Source organism: Heterodontus francisci, chromosome 32 (genome assembly GCF_036365525.1).
Source record: "Heterodontus francisci isolate sHetFra1 chromosome 32, sHetFra1.hap1, whole genome shotgun sequence".
NCBI classification, from domain to species: Eukaryota; Metazoa; Chordata; class Chondrichthyes; order Heterodontiformes; family Heterodontidae; genus Heterodontus; species Heterodontus francisci.
Genome location: NC_090402.1, coordinates 8,778,009 through 8,795,081, shown reverse-complemented (window position 1 = coordinate 8,795,081; position 17,073 = coordinate 8,778,009). Strand labels below are relative to the sequence as shown.

At 40.0% G+C, this 17,073-nt stretch overlaps 1 protein-coding gene across 4 annotated transcripts in view; it reads right to left on the bottom strand.

The window, feature by feature from the left end:
- Positions 1-6,754: 6,754 nt before the first annotated feature.
- slc25a25b (solute carrier family 25 member 25b) overlaps positions 6,755-17,073 on the bottom strand; it is a 49,485-nt gene continuing 39,166 nt past the window's right edge. For all 4 annotated transcript variants that reach the window (XM_068012165.1, XM_068012166.1, XM_068012167.1 and 1 more), the window contains 6 exons: positions 14,863-15,021; positions 12,227-12,379; positions 11,862-11,969; positions 11,580-11,747; positions 11,245-11,395; positions 6,755-10,316 (listed from right to left, as the gene is read on the bottom strand). In XM_068012165.1, the coding sequence (XP_067868266.1) occupies positions 10,132-10,316; positions 11,245-11,395; positions 11,580-11,747; positions 11,862-11,969; positions 12,227-12,379; positions 14,863-15,021 (924 nt within the window). In that variant the 3' untranslated portion in view covers positions 6,755-10,131. The remainder of the gene's footprint in view (positions 10,317-11,244; positions 11,396-11,579; positions 11,748-11,861; positions 11,970-12,226; positions 12,380-14,862; positions 15,022-17,073) is intronic.

Sequence of the window (17,073 nt, the reverse complement as noted above, 5' to 3'; positions counted from 1 at the left end):
ACAGTGAGTGCTGAGAGCTTTACCTTTATTCCTATCTCAGAGTCCAGGCTAATTCAATTTTCACCCAAAAGAATGCTATTTGCGAGTGGTGCTGACGTTTATCAAATTCAATCTCACAAGCTTTGGACTAAATCCATTGCAACTAAGCTGCTGCACCCACATCCTTAGGGTTGTTCTGTGCTCAGCCCCTCTTGCACATCTGACAAAATCTGCTCTTTTGTTTAGCGACAATTCTTGTAAAATGTCAGTCCTTCGCACTGATCTTCGTTTGTACTGTGTTTCCTGTCATAGCCCCTGGCAGACAGCATTTTAATATCAACAACTTATGTTTATGTATCACATTTAATGTAATAAAACATCGTAAGGTGCTTCACAGGAAAGTTATAAAACAAAATGACACTGAGTCACGGAAAGAGATATCAGGTCAGGTGACCAAAAGCTTGGTCAAAGAGGTTGGTTTTAAGGAGCATCTTAAGGGAGGAGAGAGTTGAAGAGAGGTTTAGGGAGGGAATTCCAGAGTTTATGGTCTAGGCAGCTGAAGTCACGATCGCCAATAGTGGAGTGATTAAAATCAGGAATTTGCAAGAGGGCAGAATTGGAGGAGTGGAGCATGTAGACACACTCACTGGTGTCCATTACTGAATATATAACAATCCAAAAGCCTCGATCAGACTCCAGCCTTTCCATGACATTCCTGATTTATTGAATTGTCATTTCAGGAGTTTACAATGACACGCACATGTATAATCTCATAAAGCCACTGCACAATTTGATGCACTGTGCTAGCAGGAGTAAGCTACAGAGATACTTAAACGTTTGGGGCATGTTGTAAGAACAGTTTGGGTTTCAAGGTTGAAGGAATTTGTCTGTTCTGGGGGTAGACTGGGATCAGGGACCGAGATTCTTGAGATCGAGAAAACTGCTTTTATCTAAACTCAGCAAATCTAGAACACAGGATGTGTTATTGTAGCAGATCAGGCACCTCCTGCTTACATTAATCGGAGATTGGCTCATCCTTTCTAAAAACAGCACCAGCTCAAATCATTTACAATGACCTTTGATTCAGCTCCATTATCATTATTTTGAAGTTCAATTGTGAGGCGGAGAGTTTTTCTTTTGCAATACACAGCAGCTGTGCACCATCAGGGTGGGCTTCAGGTTCAGGTTAGCAGTGGCCAGGGTTTTTCAGCCACATTGACTTCACCTCAGTTTAATATACATATAGTTCTCAGTAAAGGCGGTCAAAGACTTAGAGCTGGTGCAGATGCGCTTTACAGAATGGTATTAGGGATGTGGGACTTCAGTTATGTGGAGAAACTGGGGTTGTTCTTTTTAGAGCAGAGGAGGTTAAAGGGAAATTTGATGGAGGTGTTCAATACCATGAAGGGTTCTGATAGAGTAAGTAACGAGAAACTGCTTCCAGTGGTGGAAGGGTCAATTTGACTTTGAACTTTGAACAAATATTTTGTATCTGCCTCCACGGTAGAAGACAATAAAAGCGTCCCAAAAATAGTAGAAAATCAGGGGGCAAAATGGAGGGAAGAACTTAAAACAATCACTATCACTAGAGAAAAGGTACTGGGAAAACTAATGGGGCTAAAGGCTGACAAGTCCCCTGGACCTGACGGCCTGCACTCTAGGGTTTTCAAGGAAGTGATTGCAGAGATAGTGGATGCATTGGTTGTAATCTTCCAAAATTCCCAGTGGATTGGAAAACCATAAATGTAACACCTCTATTCAAGAAAGGAAGGAGACAGAAAACAGAAAACTTTAGGCCAGTTAGCCTAACGTCTGTCGATGGGAAAATGCTGGAATCCATTATTAAGGAAGCAGTAGTGGGTATTTAGAACATCACAACACAATCAAAGAGAGGCAACATGGTTTTATAAAAGGGAAATCGTGTTTGACAAATTTATTAGAGTTCTTTGAGAATGTAATGAGCAGGGCGGATAAAAAGGAATGTGTAGATGTAGTGCATTTGAATTTCCAAAAGGCATTCGATAAGGTGCCACATAAAAGATTACTGCACAAGTTAACAGCCCATGGTGTTGGGGGTAATATATTAGCATGGAAAAAGGATTGATTGGCTGACCAACAGAAAACAGCTGGGATAAATGAACCATTTTCAGGTCGACAAACTGTAGTTACTGGGATGCCACAGGGATCAGTGTTGGGGCATCAAACTATTTACAATCTATATTAATGACTTGGATGAATGGACAGAGTGTATTGTAGCCAAATTTGCTGACAGTGTAAAGATAGATGGGAAAGCAAGCTGTAAGGGCACAAAGAGTCTGCAAAGGGATATAGATAGGTTAATTGAGTGGTCAAAAATTTGGTAGATGGAATAGAGTCATAGAGTCGTACAGCATAGAAACAGGCCCTTCGGCCCACCGCGTCCATGCCGACCATAATGCCTATCTATACAAATCCCACCTGCCTGTATTAATTCCATATCCCTCTATGCCTTGCTCATTCAAGTACCTGTCCAGATGCCTCTTAAATGTCACTACTGTTCCTGCCTCCACCACCTCCTCAGGCAGCTCATTCCAGATACCCATTATTCTTTGTGTGAAAAATTTACCCCTTTGAACCCCTTTAATTAAGGCATGAAAGTGAATCTTGTGGAAGGGCCCAGGAGCTCTTTTGAATGCAATTTCAATAAGCAGAGGAAAGCTTACAAACAGCCTTTATTTAGGGGAAAATAAAACTCAATTTGGAGATTCAAGCAGTCAATTCCACAGGACCAATACAGTTGTAATGAATGGAGAGAAAAAGATCACTCGAGGTGTATCTGTTCAGTGCATGTTATTCGGCATCTTATAGAATTAGCCTCATCAACCTAGTGAACATATGGTGGGAAAAGGTGAGGCTATCCACTTTGGTGGGATAAATAGAAAAACAAAATATTATTTAAATGGAGAGAGACTACAGAATGCTGCAGGACAGAGGAATCTGGGTGTCATGAAACACAAAAAGTTAGCATCAGGTACAGCAAGTAATTAGGAAGGCAAATGGATGTTGGCCTTTATGGCAAGAGGAATGGAGTATAAAAGTAGGGAAGTCTTGCTATAACTGTACAGGGCATTGGTGAGACCACACCTAGAGTACTGCATACAGTTTTGGTCTTATTTAAGGAGGGCTATACTTGCATTGGAAGCTGTTTGCAGAGGTTCACTAGGTTGATTCATGGAATGAAGGGGCTGTCTTACGAGGAAAGATTGAGGTTAGACCTATGTTCATTGGAGTTTGGAAGAATGAGAAGTGATCTTATTGAAACATATAAGATTCTGAGGGGGCTGGACAGGGTAGATGCTGAGAGGATGTTTCCCCTCATGGGGAAATCTAGAACTGGGAGCATAGTTTCGTAAGGGGGTCACCTATTTAGCACAGAGGTGAGGAGGAATTTCTTCTCTCAAACAGTTGTTAATCTTTGAAATTCTCTACCCTCGAGAGCTATGGAAACTGAGTCATAGAATATATTCAAGGTTGAGGTAGACAGATTTTTGAAGTCTAGGGGAGTCAAGGGTTATAGGGAACAGGCAGCAAAGTGGACTGGAGGCCAAGATCAGATCAGCCATGATCATATTGAATGGTAGCACAGGCTTGAGGTGCCAAATGGCCTACTCTTGCTCCTATTTCTTATGTGCTTCAATAACAAGAGGACACAGATTTAATTGGCAAAAGGACTAGAGGTGAAATGAAGATTTTTTTTTAAGCACAGAGAGTTGTTGTGATGTGAAATGCACTGCCTGCAGGGGCGGTGGAAGTAGATTCAATAGTAACTTTCAACGGGAAATTGGATAAATACTTGAAGGAAAAATTTGCAGGGTAATGGGAAACAGCAATAGAACTAATTGGATAGCTATTTCAAAGAGCTGGCACAGACACGATGGGCCAAATGTGCTGAATTGTATACAACGATTGTATAAAACAAAGCCAATTCTCTCACATTGCTCAAATTTTTCAACAATTTTTTTTAATGGATTCTTTTGTTTTATTCAAAAATTAAGCCAATTAAAATAATTGATCAAGTACAATTTGCCACTGCATGAGCAACATAACACATATCCAACTTTTAGGCTGGTTCAATTGGCTTATCATTTGAAAGAGTCTGGAGGTCTTGCCAGGAGATAGGACAATCTTGCAAAACTTCCAATAGAAAGATGCCATTTGGACTTATCTCTAAAAAAAAAAGCAGTAATTCAAAATATTTACAGTGAGCTCAAGATCACGAGCTTCATTCCCCTTATCCAGATGAAACCAGATCAGAGTTGAAATGAAAAGCTGTTAATACTGGAAATCCAAAATAAAGTGGAACACAGGTCTGGCAGCATTTGAAGAGGAAAGCAGAAGTTAAAAAAAAGATGCATTAGCATTTTGGGTGAGATTAATCAGTGTTGTTTGCAAAAATAAGGTTTTCAACCCATTATCCTATTTTCTCACATGCTGACAGACTCCCTACGTATATGCAACATGCTGTTTTTAAACAAGTGCTGTATATTTTGTCTAAATTCCAATTCCTTCAACTACAAGGTCCAGATTAACTTTTAATAAGAAAGTTCCTACTCCACTGACATGTCTTCTAGGTATAAAGCATCATTTATTTCCTGAGTGACATGAATTACTTTTCTATTTTCAAACATTTATCATTCTAGCATTGCCTGTTTGGAGAGTAATTTTCCAAGTATTATTTAGAGCCAGAAGACATGACCTGCACTTGAAGGGGGTAAATTAATAAACTAATCTGCAGAAACTAAGGGGGGAATTTTATGCTGGCAGCGGGAAGGGGCGGGGTGGGGTGATCTCGACATCGGGGGAAACATGAAGATCCCCGTGTTGCATCTTCTTCGGAAGGCCCGCTGAATTTAGAGGCAATCAGGCACTTGACAGCGGTGGGCCTTCCATAGGATTTCGGACCTCGGTGCCAGAGGTCCCGCCCTTGGAGAGCTGCTGGCCAACTGGAGGTGGCGGCTGCTGCTGGAGGTGACCGTACTGGAGGCCAAAGAGTGTCACTGGAGCCAGGCCTCAGGTAGTTCAGGCCAGGAGGGGTTGCACAGGACGGGGGTCACAGGGGGGTTTGGGGGGGGGGGGGGGGGAAGGGGTGGTCAACAGCAAGGGCAGGGGGTTGGCACTCAGCGTGCCCCCCCCCCTTCCAGTGCTAGCTCCCTCGTTCATGCACTGTGCCATTGAACAAGGGGAGCCACCCCCAAGCTGGCTTTTCATTCCGAGCTTCCCGTGCAGCAACAGGCCATACGGCTAATTGCGGCTGCGGCAGAAGGGCCCCTTATTTGGAGGTTAATTACCCAGTTAAGGGTCTCAATTGGCAGCAGAGCAGGAAGGCCATTCACAGGCCTTCACACCCTGGCCTAAATTTCAGAAGCGGCTGGATGGTGGCGGCAACCCCTCCCCCCACAGCCACCATCCCACCCAATTTTATGCTCGCCGCACCTCCAAATCCATTGTGGGCAAAGAGCATAAAATTCCATCCTATATTTCCATCAGCAAGTGCAGAAAACATTTTGGGATACAGTATCAGAATAATTTACATACGACATGTGGTGAGAGTGTAGTGTGCTTGGGATGAATAGGTAGCTTTGGACCTATGGTTCCCAAAGCTCTTCACCAATGGGGGTTTTCCTCACCTCAGTCTGGGTCTGTTCTAGACTCATTGATAGAGATTGATCACTGTGATTAGTCAACAACTCCATTATCATAGTAACATGGGACTACCAGGATGGTACAAAGTGAACTGGATTGACCTTGGTCTTTTCTCAATCCAGCAATTTCTATGATCCTATCAAAAAAAAACTGCCACTCATCGACAACTGTTTCCAATTTACATTAATGACTTGGAATCAGAAACTCAATTCAAATTGCAGACTATACTAACAGTGGAATTGATGGAAGCAGCTCAGATCAGTGAGTTGGACAAAATACTAGGGCAAAGTATCGGACACCTGAATAAAGTACTGCACTTAGGAAGGATAAGTAGGCAACAGATGTACTCCAAAGACAGACTTGCAATTCTACAGAGCCTTTCATGACCTCAGGAGGTTCCAAAGCACTTTACAGCTAATGAGATACTTTTTTTTTGAAATGCAGTCACTGTTGCAATGTAGTGGCAAATTTGTGCACAGCAAGGTTTGACAAACAGCTAAATAATCTGTTTTATGTATGCTGGATAGGGATAAATAGTGGCATCGAAAACAGGGAAACCCCCCACCCCCCTCGTCCCGTAACAGTGCCATGGGCTCTTTTACATCCATCCAAATGGGCAGTTTAATGTCTCATCTGAAAGTCGGAATGTCAAACAATGTAGCGCGTCAACCTAGATTTTGTGCTCAAATCTCTGGAGTGAGTCTTGAACCCATAACCTACTGACTCAGAGGCAACAGCTGACACTGTTACAATCCTCAAGTGCTGGCCCCTCTCCTGCACCTCACCCGAATAGTCATTGTTTATAGCTGAGCCTGGAGTAAGTGCCTACAAGCTGTTCAATTGAAGAGGAATCATAGTTGAGCCTGATCCTGTCCTCACTTCAATGAGCAAATTCATACACTTACTGCTCGATGGTGATCAAGAGCAGAAATCCTAACCTATTGTTTTCCTCTCCCTATCCTGGTGCAGAAGCACCAAGGGCAGTTTAGCCAATGTCAGATTGGGGATCAAATCTGGGACATTCTGGTCGATATACCCGTGCATTTTACATATATTAAAGACACTGCACAAACAGAGGAGAATGACACCAAAGTTTATTCTCATAGAAATAACTTTATTAGAGACTGTTCCCTATTTGAACTTAAGTACATAAAGAGTCAATGATCAGTCTTGCTCTACAACACAAATAGGAACACAACACAGAACATTGCTTGCATTGATTATGCACAACTTGCATTTCATAATTTAAGAAACTAATTACAGGCTGCCTTTGGCAAATCAGGTTCCACTGCAAAATCCCAAAACAAACAGCGACCTTAATTCAGTTATAAAGTAAAGAATCAAGCTGAACAGCAGCATTACAGGACATGTGGATCTGTTCTCTGGTGATACTGCACCAACAGAAGAGGGCTCACAGCACAGCCCCCAAACAGGGAAAACACATACATCAGGATCTGCAGAGGCACTTTAACGCTGTAAGGCTTTGAAAACAAACCAACAATCACAGTTTACAGGCCCTGGGGCACAGGTCTAATATTTTCAATCCACCTCCATTGATCAATAAGTCTTGTTTTATTGAACAGTTTTTAAAAAAAAAAACAAACATTCATAAATAAGAAAAACTGCATTCACATGATCAACTGATTCACATGAAAATAAACCTCCAATGAAAAACACCTTCTGGTCCCAGCAAAAAAACATTGCATTAATTCTGACTACATGCTTGTGAAGAAAATCACTCATGTAAAACAGAAAGCCACATTATTCCCTTACTTCCCCCCACAAAAAAGTGTAAGCAATGCAGATTCCAGGTTTGTGTCAGATCACGAAATTGCCAGCAAGTTCTTGCTGACAATCTATAGCCCACCTCCTGAGTGCAGGACTACACCGGCCAAAAACATTTTTCACAAAAATAAGTGGGTTGAGTGTCCTATTTATCTCACAAAGTCACAGAGCAGCAGTTTCATGCCCCTGTAAATTTCTGTCCATAAACAGCTAGAAGAGAAACAATCTGAACAAGGCATAGATCAAGCCATGCTCTAGGTTTTAAGCTTAGAGATGACACAAATGGATACAACACAGTTTACTTTTGACAAACCTCCAAAATAAATACATAAATTAGATGGGGGAAAAAAGCTTTAAATCTCAGCTTGCAACATAACAGCCAATATTAGACATGTGAACAAGATTCTGTTTGTAATTCGAAAATGATAACTTGTAAAAAGGCTATTCAGTCAGCAAGTTACAGTTCTTAGTTCAGAAAAGCAAACTGTCCCTTTTTAAAAACAATCAGCACAAGCATTTCAATCTGTGGCAATATAGACTATGTTTCTGCTAAAACAATATTTAACAGTTTGACCTATACAGAACTTTTCCTCAGCTCTAGCACAAACCTCATGCACTCCAGTTCTATCCTGTACAGATGTAGAAGGACAAGTCTCGCTAAAGAAGCCCAACACGACTGCTGAAAGCTGCATTTCACCAGACGGATACGGTATCTGGTCCTAAATTCCTGCAGGTCCCACATCATCACGAAACTTCATAAGCCTCTCCCATACACCACGTGCTTCAGGCTCTGTGCCTTAACCCGAGGTTCGCAACATCCTTCAGCACTTTCAAATCATCTTGCTATCTTTCACCACTCCCCCAAATGCCCCCTCCTCCTATTCCCCCCACCCAAAAAAACCTTTCCTGATCACAGCAGACTGTGAGCTGATTATGTCTAACACCACACAGAGATTTTCATCCTTTCTTTTAAAGATTCAAAAATCTGAAGATCACCTAAGACAGGCAAGAGTACGTTTGCAGCACCAGTCCGAAGAACTCTTGGGACTTTCTGCCATATGTCAGTGAGAGACAGTCACCCGCTTTTGTAGCTTGCACAAAAAGTCTGAGAATCACCTTGCTTTCATAAAATAGTAACGTTTGCTGGCTCAGATTTACTACTTTCTTCATAAATGCTCAAAATTATTAAATGCCTTCATTTTAAAACACTGCAATGATACTAATAAAGGGCTTATCTTTGTGAATATCTTTCAGTCTGAAGTGAGTGCCTTGTGACACTCACCCTTTCAACTACTTTACCTAAAGGTCTGCTGCAGAAATGTGCTATATTGAAAAGTGTTATGTCTCACAGGAGGAAAATGGCCTGTGCAGTACACGTGGTTTCAGTCCTTCCATTCTTGATCCAAAAAGTGTGGAATTTAAAAAAAACTAATGACAAACTAAAGTTGACCAATGTCTGCACTCATTAGAAAGGGCTTTTGAAAAACGTTAAAACCCATACAAAATGACTAGCTAATTTATAGGATGCGCAAAATGACAGCAACACACAATCTGTCCTCATTTAGGTCACATTTATTAATAAATATCTGGTTAGCACTGCAAGGTGTATAAAAATAAATAATTTAACCCCCTTCTAAAACATAAGATGAATCATTTAAGGTTTCTATAAGACATAATTGACCACCCACACAGCAAAAAGTGAAGATTTCTAACAAAATTCAATGGCCATCACTGGGTTTAACCTTCACTCATGATGGTCTAACAGAATCATATATGGACTTAATATTTGGTTCCTTCACAAGATTAAGCCTCCACTATCACAGATTATAAGCCTTTTGAAAACTTGTAAACAATAAATAACATAAATATCCAGTTTACATCTCAGCTACATGATAAAACCAGACACTGTAATAAAATTAACCAAGCTGGTAACGAAATTCAGGAAATGTGCAAGTGTGACAAAAGAATGAGTTTGCTTTTGTCTCCAGAATTCACAAGCAGAACAGAATCCTTTCTGGGGCTTTCAAGTTGTGCGTATGTCAGGTTTCAAATCAGAAGTAAACCCAAGGCCACATTACATTTGGTCATGGAGTCTATGGAGAATTGGAATTTTCAAACTTCATCAAAAAAATTCATTTGGTTTGTTGACTTTTCCCTTCCTCCGATATACCAATGATGGTTAGCAATACTAGTGGATAAATACTTAAAAGCATTCCCATGATATTCCTCTATTTGCTATTTTAACAGTAGCATTAACTCACTTATTTTAAAATTAGGACAGCACCACTACTAAATCAGCAGACAGAATATCATATGGCTGTGAACGTTCATCCTCTATTATTGCCAACAGTAATTTCTACATGGATGTCTGTAATCATGTGTAACAATAAAGAAACTCTAAGTGGCCTTTGAATGATTGATGGTATGACTGATGAGCTGAAATGGTGATAACACTGCACAAATTGGCTCCATCAAGGACTCAGGCTGCATTTTACAGCTTCTGACTAAAATGAAAGGCTAATCAGAAAATAAATCTGCTGACATGTGTTGGGGAATGGTCCCTTTAACCCTCTTCCCCAATGTGTCCTTACGTAACTAGTGTTTTATGACATTCACAGAATGAGATGGTTAAAACCCCAGGATGATCACCCAAGATTAAACAGCTTCAAGTTACTTTTCCAAGTTTCATCGTGATGTGACTCCCAGTGTCATTTTCAGGTTTTCATACACCACGTAGCTAATGCTCACAGCAGGAATAACTTTCATGAAATTTGGTGCTAAACCCCGGTACAGTCCAATTGCTCCTTCTGTGCTCAGAATGTGTTTGAAGAGTCCAAGCATTGTGTGCTGAGGTGCTCCTGCAGTGGAGGCTTAAAAAAAAGAGGGGAAATAAATGTTTATATACTTGAGGCAAATATTTACTTGCATTATAGATTAATTCAAGAAACATAAACCCAATGGATCAGAATGCAGCTACAGACCAAAAGATAATCAAATATGGATTTCAAATCCAATACTTAGAAACATACCCTGCCACTGTATTAATGAAATGTTACTGGAAATACTAATTAAAACTTTGTATAAGATTTCCCCCAATTGCCGTTTAGGTAAACACTATTAGGAGCTACTAAACAAGAGAGCAGGATGATCCCAGGCGCAAACCCTGCTCTGAGCAGAACTTGCTGACGTCAGCCAGAACAGTAGTTTAGGGTGCTACAATCAGTATCAGACTCTGGATCACATGCTAACAATCAGAGCCGTGAACTCTGGCCGATTCTCTGCACCTCTGCGCAACGGCAGGATCGGGCATGGCTATGAATCTCCCTGTGGTTTTTTTTTTTTTTAAACTCATTCTATAGGCTCCCACAGGAATAGCCACTTGTAAGAATGCAACAGGCCTGCTGCAAGCTCCAAAAATATATCCCAGCACGTGTCATTGATTTCAGAATAGAAAAGGGAAGGAAAAAAAAATTGGCAAAACAGTTTCATCCAAGTGTTGAGTTTGGTTAAGTTCACAGTGGCTTATAATTGTATTCAGCAAATCTGCATTTTTACAGTAAAGGTCTCTTTGGGAACAGATTGAGTAAATGTTCTTCCAACCCTTGCTGCACACAGTAAACCAGGTACAGACTTTATTGATTGAAGTCTTTTCAATGCATGTTCCTATACAAGGGTTTCTCACTAACACAGAATCCATTGACTAGTGTAGAAGGCAAATATCTTATCAATTGAAAACTAAATTTCTCCCCATCTTTCACAAGGAAAACCAAAGTGGATTTTGACATTCTAAATTATTACCTTGTGCCTGCATTCGTGTCCTGACAAGTGCTAATGGGTAACTAGCTAATTGTCCACATGTGCTTGAAACAGTGCCACAAGCCAAGAGCACAAAGACCCCAGGATCCACAGTGTCAGTGGCGTAACGCTGCAACCACGAATTCTTCAAAGTCTGAAGAAAAACAAGAATATTTCGAATCGACTTAATCGTTAGTTAGTAAAATGAACCTCATCTTCAGTGTAAGAGAAGTGTTTCCTTGTAACAAACAAATGGAAATGCAATGACAAAACTAAGTCCTGCAATCAGCCATTCTTCCAATATTTAAATAAAAAATCCAACAAGTTAGAAAACTCACCTCATAAATAGCCAAGTCTATTCCAGCATAAGGGATGATGCCGAGCATATTAGGAACATAGCCTTTGTAGAATGCTGTAATTCCCTCCTTCTTAAATATGTGCTTTGCACAGTCAAGCATTCCTGAATACTGTCCAGTTTTCCGCAGCGCTAATCTTGTCTTTAACACCTGATGTAAGCAATACCCAGAATTATAGCCAGAAGTATAAATAGAAAATGTATTTTTTAAATGTAGAAGTGTAAATTGCTTGGGAGATTATAACTCCAAATTAAGTCCCTTTACCTCCATTGGGTAGATTGTGCTCTGTGCAATTACTCCTGCTAGTGATCCTGCAATCAGTCTCTCCTGAATTCCCAAAGTCTGCTGGTTACTGCCAATTAATCTCTTTATCTGCAAGAGGACATTTGCAATTAAGGTAACACCCACACTGAACTGTATGAATATCAGAAATAATGCTTACTCAAGTTTCCTCATCCTCAGTTTTTTTTTTTAAATTCTCTTATTGGTTTGATGGGATTCAACACTTTAAATTTTAGCAAGATTGCATTTAATAATACAACAAAATAAGCCAAAAATGGAGTAAAACTGCTTATAAAACTTCACTTTTGACAAAAGTCTAATTTTGTCAACTGTTCCAGTTTTCTCACCTGTTCGTATGCCATGAACTTGAGTGCAGACTCTGGTGCAATTTTGATTACATTGATTCCATTTCCTCTCCACAGAGACCGGAATCCTCCTTCTTTAATCATGTGGCTAAATCCTCCCGCAATGCACATACTGTTCGATTTGGAAGCATGAACCTGTTCAGCAAGGGACAGATGAGCATTGTATTTCTTTACCAGTTATCATGCCCTACATGCGCTGTATATATACCTTGGCTATTGGAAACATGGGGCAAGGACATTTTTTTTTGTATATGTTTTAATGTTCAAGTGCCATGGGACAAGTGAAAATTAGCAGCTTGAAAAACACTCCCATCTGTCGCTCTCTTGCCCCCCTCACCCCCCACCCACCACATAAAAAAGTAATTAAGTTAACACTGCTAATCTTGTAACATCTAAATTTCTTCACATTTGTCAATTTTCATCTTAATTCAGTACTACTCCTTTACTCAGTAAGTTTGTCTGGCGTGATCACCCGAGTCACAGACTAAAGCCTGTGTTGGGTTCGGTTCGGTTCGGGTCGGGTCGAAATTCCAAGTCCAGCATTCGGGCTTGGGTCAGGTCGGGCTGGACACTGATTCCGGGAAGTCTCGGGATTAGGCCTACCCATGATTTCCCACAACTCAATCTGCAGGAATAGCCTGCTGCCAGAACAGATGAAGGATATTCGTGTCAGGTTGGGTACGAAAGAAAATTTAAGGGCTCGGGCTCAGGTTGGCTGTAGTCGGGTTGGGTCCGGGTCAGGTTTTAATTTTATACCCAAGCCAGGCCATAATACAGAATGAAATTTGATCCCCAGTCTATGCTAAAATGAAGCGTTTTTCATAGAGTTGTAGTGAGGGTGCTAGAATCAATGTTGGAGGCAAGGGAACAAAAAGTCAGGGTACTAATTGGCAACAATCAACATCTGCCCAGTTGAAAGTGTATGTAATGAACAAGATAGTGTCACCTGTAATCAAATGGCCTTCCCACATTTATCAAGAAGGATAATTCCCACAGAAATGTACCCCAAAGATTCAAACCCCTTGGATGAATAATGAAAGTTAAACTCTGCTATTCTTATTTATGCACAAAATATCAGTTATCAGCACATGTGTATGTGGCTCCAGTTCTATTTTACAGCATAACTTCATATAATTAAAGAGCCTGTGTTTTGTGAAACGTAAAGAGCATTTTATACTCAATTTTTCCTGACAAGAGAAATCAGGGCTTTTAATATGAAAAAAATCACAAGTTTAAATATGATGGAGATACATTAAGGCCTTAATGCCAAGGTAAATAGTGTACAGAGCACAAGAACACGCTTGATAAGGACCTGCCCTCAAGAGAATACAAAAGAAAAGAACATAGTTAATTTTAATCAATGTTCAATCCGTTTGTCATTTGCTCGCAATTAAATTTTGAGGGAGAAACTACATAACTGAGTTGGAACCTTACAAAGAACTGGCTACTGATCAACATATCAATCAGTTGTGCAATTATTTCTAGGAAACCTCTTCAGATTAGGCAATCCAGTCAATTTACTTTACTATGGATGGGAAAACGCCAAGTCAACCACCGAATTTTTAAAAAAAGTTACTTCTGTCTTTATTCCATTGTAACATTTGCAAGCAAAACCATTTTCCTAGTTTAGTTTATAGTGTCCTGAAACACAAGACTTTACATGGAGTAAAACAGAAAAGCAGTTCCACCCATTGATTTATACCTGACTGACCTGGTATAGACTAATTTGTGCTTATGAACTATTTGAGATGGTGTATCTGCTTTGCAAATCCTGCACATGGGGAGACATGATTCATTTAAAAGAAAACCTCCAGCATGCTAGTTACGATGGTCAAAACTGCATAAAAATGCTCTGCATCCATCAGCAGTTCTCTTCTAATTTGAAAATAGAAAAATGATACATGAAGAGGTCAAACAACCTCTGAATTAATCCACTTTGTGTAAAATATGTAAGTTACAAACTCACTAAGGGGTTATGTATATTCATACTATACATGTCCTATACATCCATACCATTTTTCTGAACATTGACTGTTCCAATGTCTGACTATTAGGACAGAGAGTAACACGGGTAAACTGTAACTGAAGGTTTACTCTGAGTTTCTCCTATGAATGGCTTGTTTTTGCTGTTAGCTGATCTCATCTAGAGTGACAACTGGCTTCAATGCCCCTGAATTATGGATGAAAGAAAAAATTAGCCCCAGTTCCTGGTCATCACTACTATTCAGGGACTCTTGCTGAAAGTGTGTGGGCAAACTGAGACTGAGCTATGCTGCCCTGTGTCATCAAAGAGCCTGTTGACACTTGCTGTTAAGGTTCATACATGAAAATTATCTACCTGGGTGATGGGAACCCCACGAGATCAAATACACTCAGAAGAGGGGAGAGAAAGAAAGAAAAATCAATGGAAGACTGCAACCCATTGCGGATAACAAATTCCTGAGTGGTTCCAATCGCTCAGTGGGTAAATGCATCAATGTTGCACACTCGCTGACTAGCTCAAAAATAAAGAATGGCCACATCGGTGAGGTATCATAGGGCTGCTGACCCAGTAGGGTATGGGTTGTTGAATTAAATAGCCGGCATTTAAAACAAAATGAACAATGTGGGAAACTCACCTGCATGAGCACCTTGAGCCGGTCAAGCGGAGCAGTGCATGTTCTGGATACAGCACCCGCGCCTCCTCCCGCTACCAAATGACGCCACCACATCCCGGTTTGCTTTTCCTCCTCTGTGAACTCATCTGGAATCGTTAAACTCTCACCAACGTCAAAGATCTGAAATACAATTTGAGGCTTGTTACTTCCTACAGCAAGGCACTCTTTAAAAAAAAAAAAATCCCATGTATAAATAGCAATTGATGCAACAACCTTTTTCAGTTAATGAAACGGAGTATATCTGCACCCAAACTATTAAATTTACTGCTGATTTGAGATGGTTATATTTGAAGTAAGATGGAAGCAAAATACTGTCAAAGGTTTTCTGATGCAAACTATACATCCATCTGACGATATCCAAAGGTTATCTAAACTCAGATATGTTGCTCAATTTCAACTGCTGAGCAATGAAAATGGTTGCTGCACAACTAATTAATCTGGTTCAGGGCATGATTACCAGCATTTCATTCGAAATAATGTTTAAACTAGACTACAACAGATTTTAACATTTCAAAAATCTCCTCTATTAGCAACTTAAAATTTAGCTTTTGGTTTACAAGACCCATGTAATGTACAGATCACCACCTTCTGTAAGAACACAAATCCATTCTGATCACAATTGCAAAATACCAACAATTAATAGAATTTTGATCCAGAAATTACAACTTTACAGGGTATTTTAAACAGCAAATAGATTTACTGCATAAAGCTAGTTATTGGAAATTCAATGAACAGCAAGCGTGGCTTAGATTTGATAAGCCCCCCCCTTTCCCCCAATCAAAAATAGCATATAATCTACATGTGCTTTTGCACTTTAGTATTTTAGAATAATTCCTATAACTTAATTTCCTTGTAACATAATCGTGATGTGATTCATCTAAAAAAAAAAGGGCTCAAAGTTCTATGTTATCACTCAACTTTCACTCTACACAGACAACCCATCCCTTACCGGGTCAATACACTGCAAGTTCAGGGAAAATCATTCACCGAAATTAACTAAATCGTCTTTCACAAAAGAATGACTGCATAGTGTGTATAATCAAAAGCAATCTGATAATATAACCCAACATTTTTTTTTATTCTTTCATGGGGTGTGGGTGTTACTGGCAGGACCAACATCTGTTGTCCATCCCTAATTGCCCATGAACTGAGTGGCTTGCTAGGCCATTTCAGAGGGCAGGTAAGTGTATTTCCATGAAGCATTTGGTTCCAGGATCCATTTACTTTTAGGAAAACTTGTGAACATAGATTTTTCCAAAGTTACCTTAAACATGCTACATTATTGCTGAGGCACAGTGCCAATTTGTGCGCCAATAGTTACCTCCTAACTTCTCTCTGCAAGTAGAGGCAACTTCATTATTGCCAAACATATTGCTAAGAGATATGTCAAATTGGGATATCTGACATGTCACCAAGTATCAGCTCATGGACCCAAGGATTACAACACTTGTAATGTAACATGTAACTATGTAAAAGTCAAAGCCAAAGATTCCAATCAATTGAGTCACCAGCTTATTCCGCTTAAAAAACCAGAACAACCTGTCTGTACTGTTTAAGTTACTTGGTCTGAAAGAGAGAAAGAATCTCAACTGGTCTAAATTAAGCTATACAAGGGCATGAAATCCGAGTGAGAAAAAGGATACGAAACCCTTCAGACATAGAAACCCAACATTTTACGGCACAGAGGCAGTCATTTGGCCCATTGCACCTGTACTGGCTCCCTGATATACACTTTCCCTTAGTTTCATTCTCTTGCTTTTAGTCCATGCACTTCAACTTTCTGAATCAAATATTATCCACTTCCATATTATAAGCTATAAAAGGTTCTGCTTCCAGCAACATTTTTGCAGGGGCATTCCCGATCCTAACAATGCTCTATATATTTAAAAAAAAAAATAATTCCTACACTCTCCCTTTATTCTTGTGATACTCTTCAATTTATACCTTCTAGTTATCAAATTACTGATCACCAGAAATAATTTTCCCCCTATTTACATCAAAAATTTCAATTTTGAATACCTCTATCAGATCTCTTAAAGTCCTTCGTCCCAATGAAGAGCACCCCAGTTTCTTTAATCCCCCATCAGATCTAAAGTCCAGTCTCATGCAGAGGTACAAATTTTGAGGACCGTGACCGGTAATTTCAGGAATGAGAAATTTCCCATTGGTTTA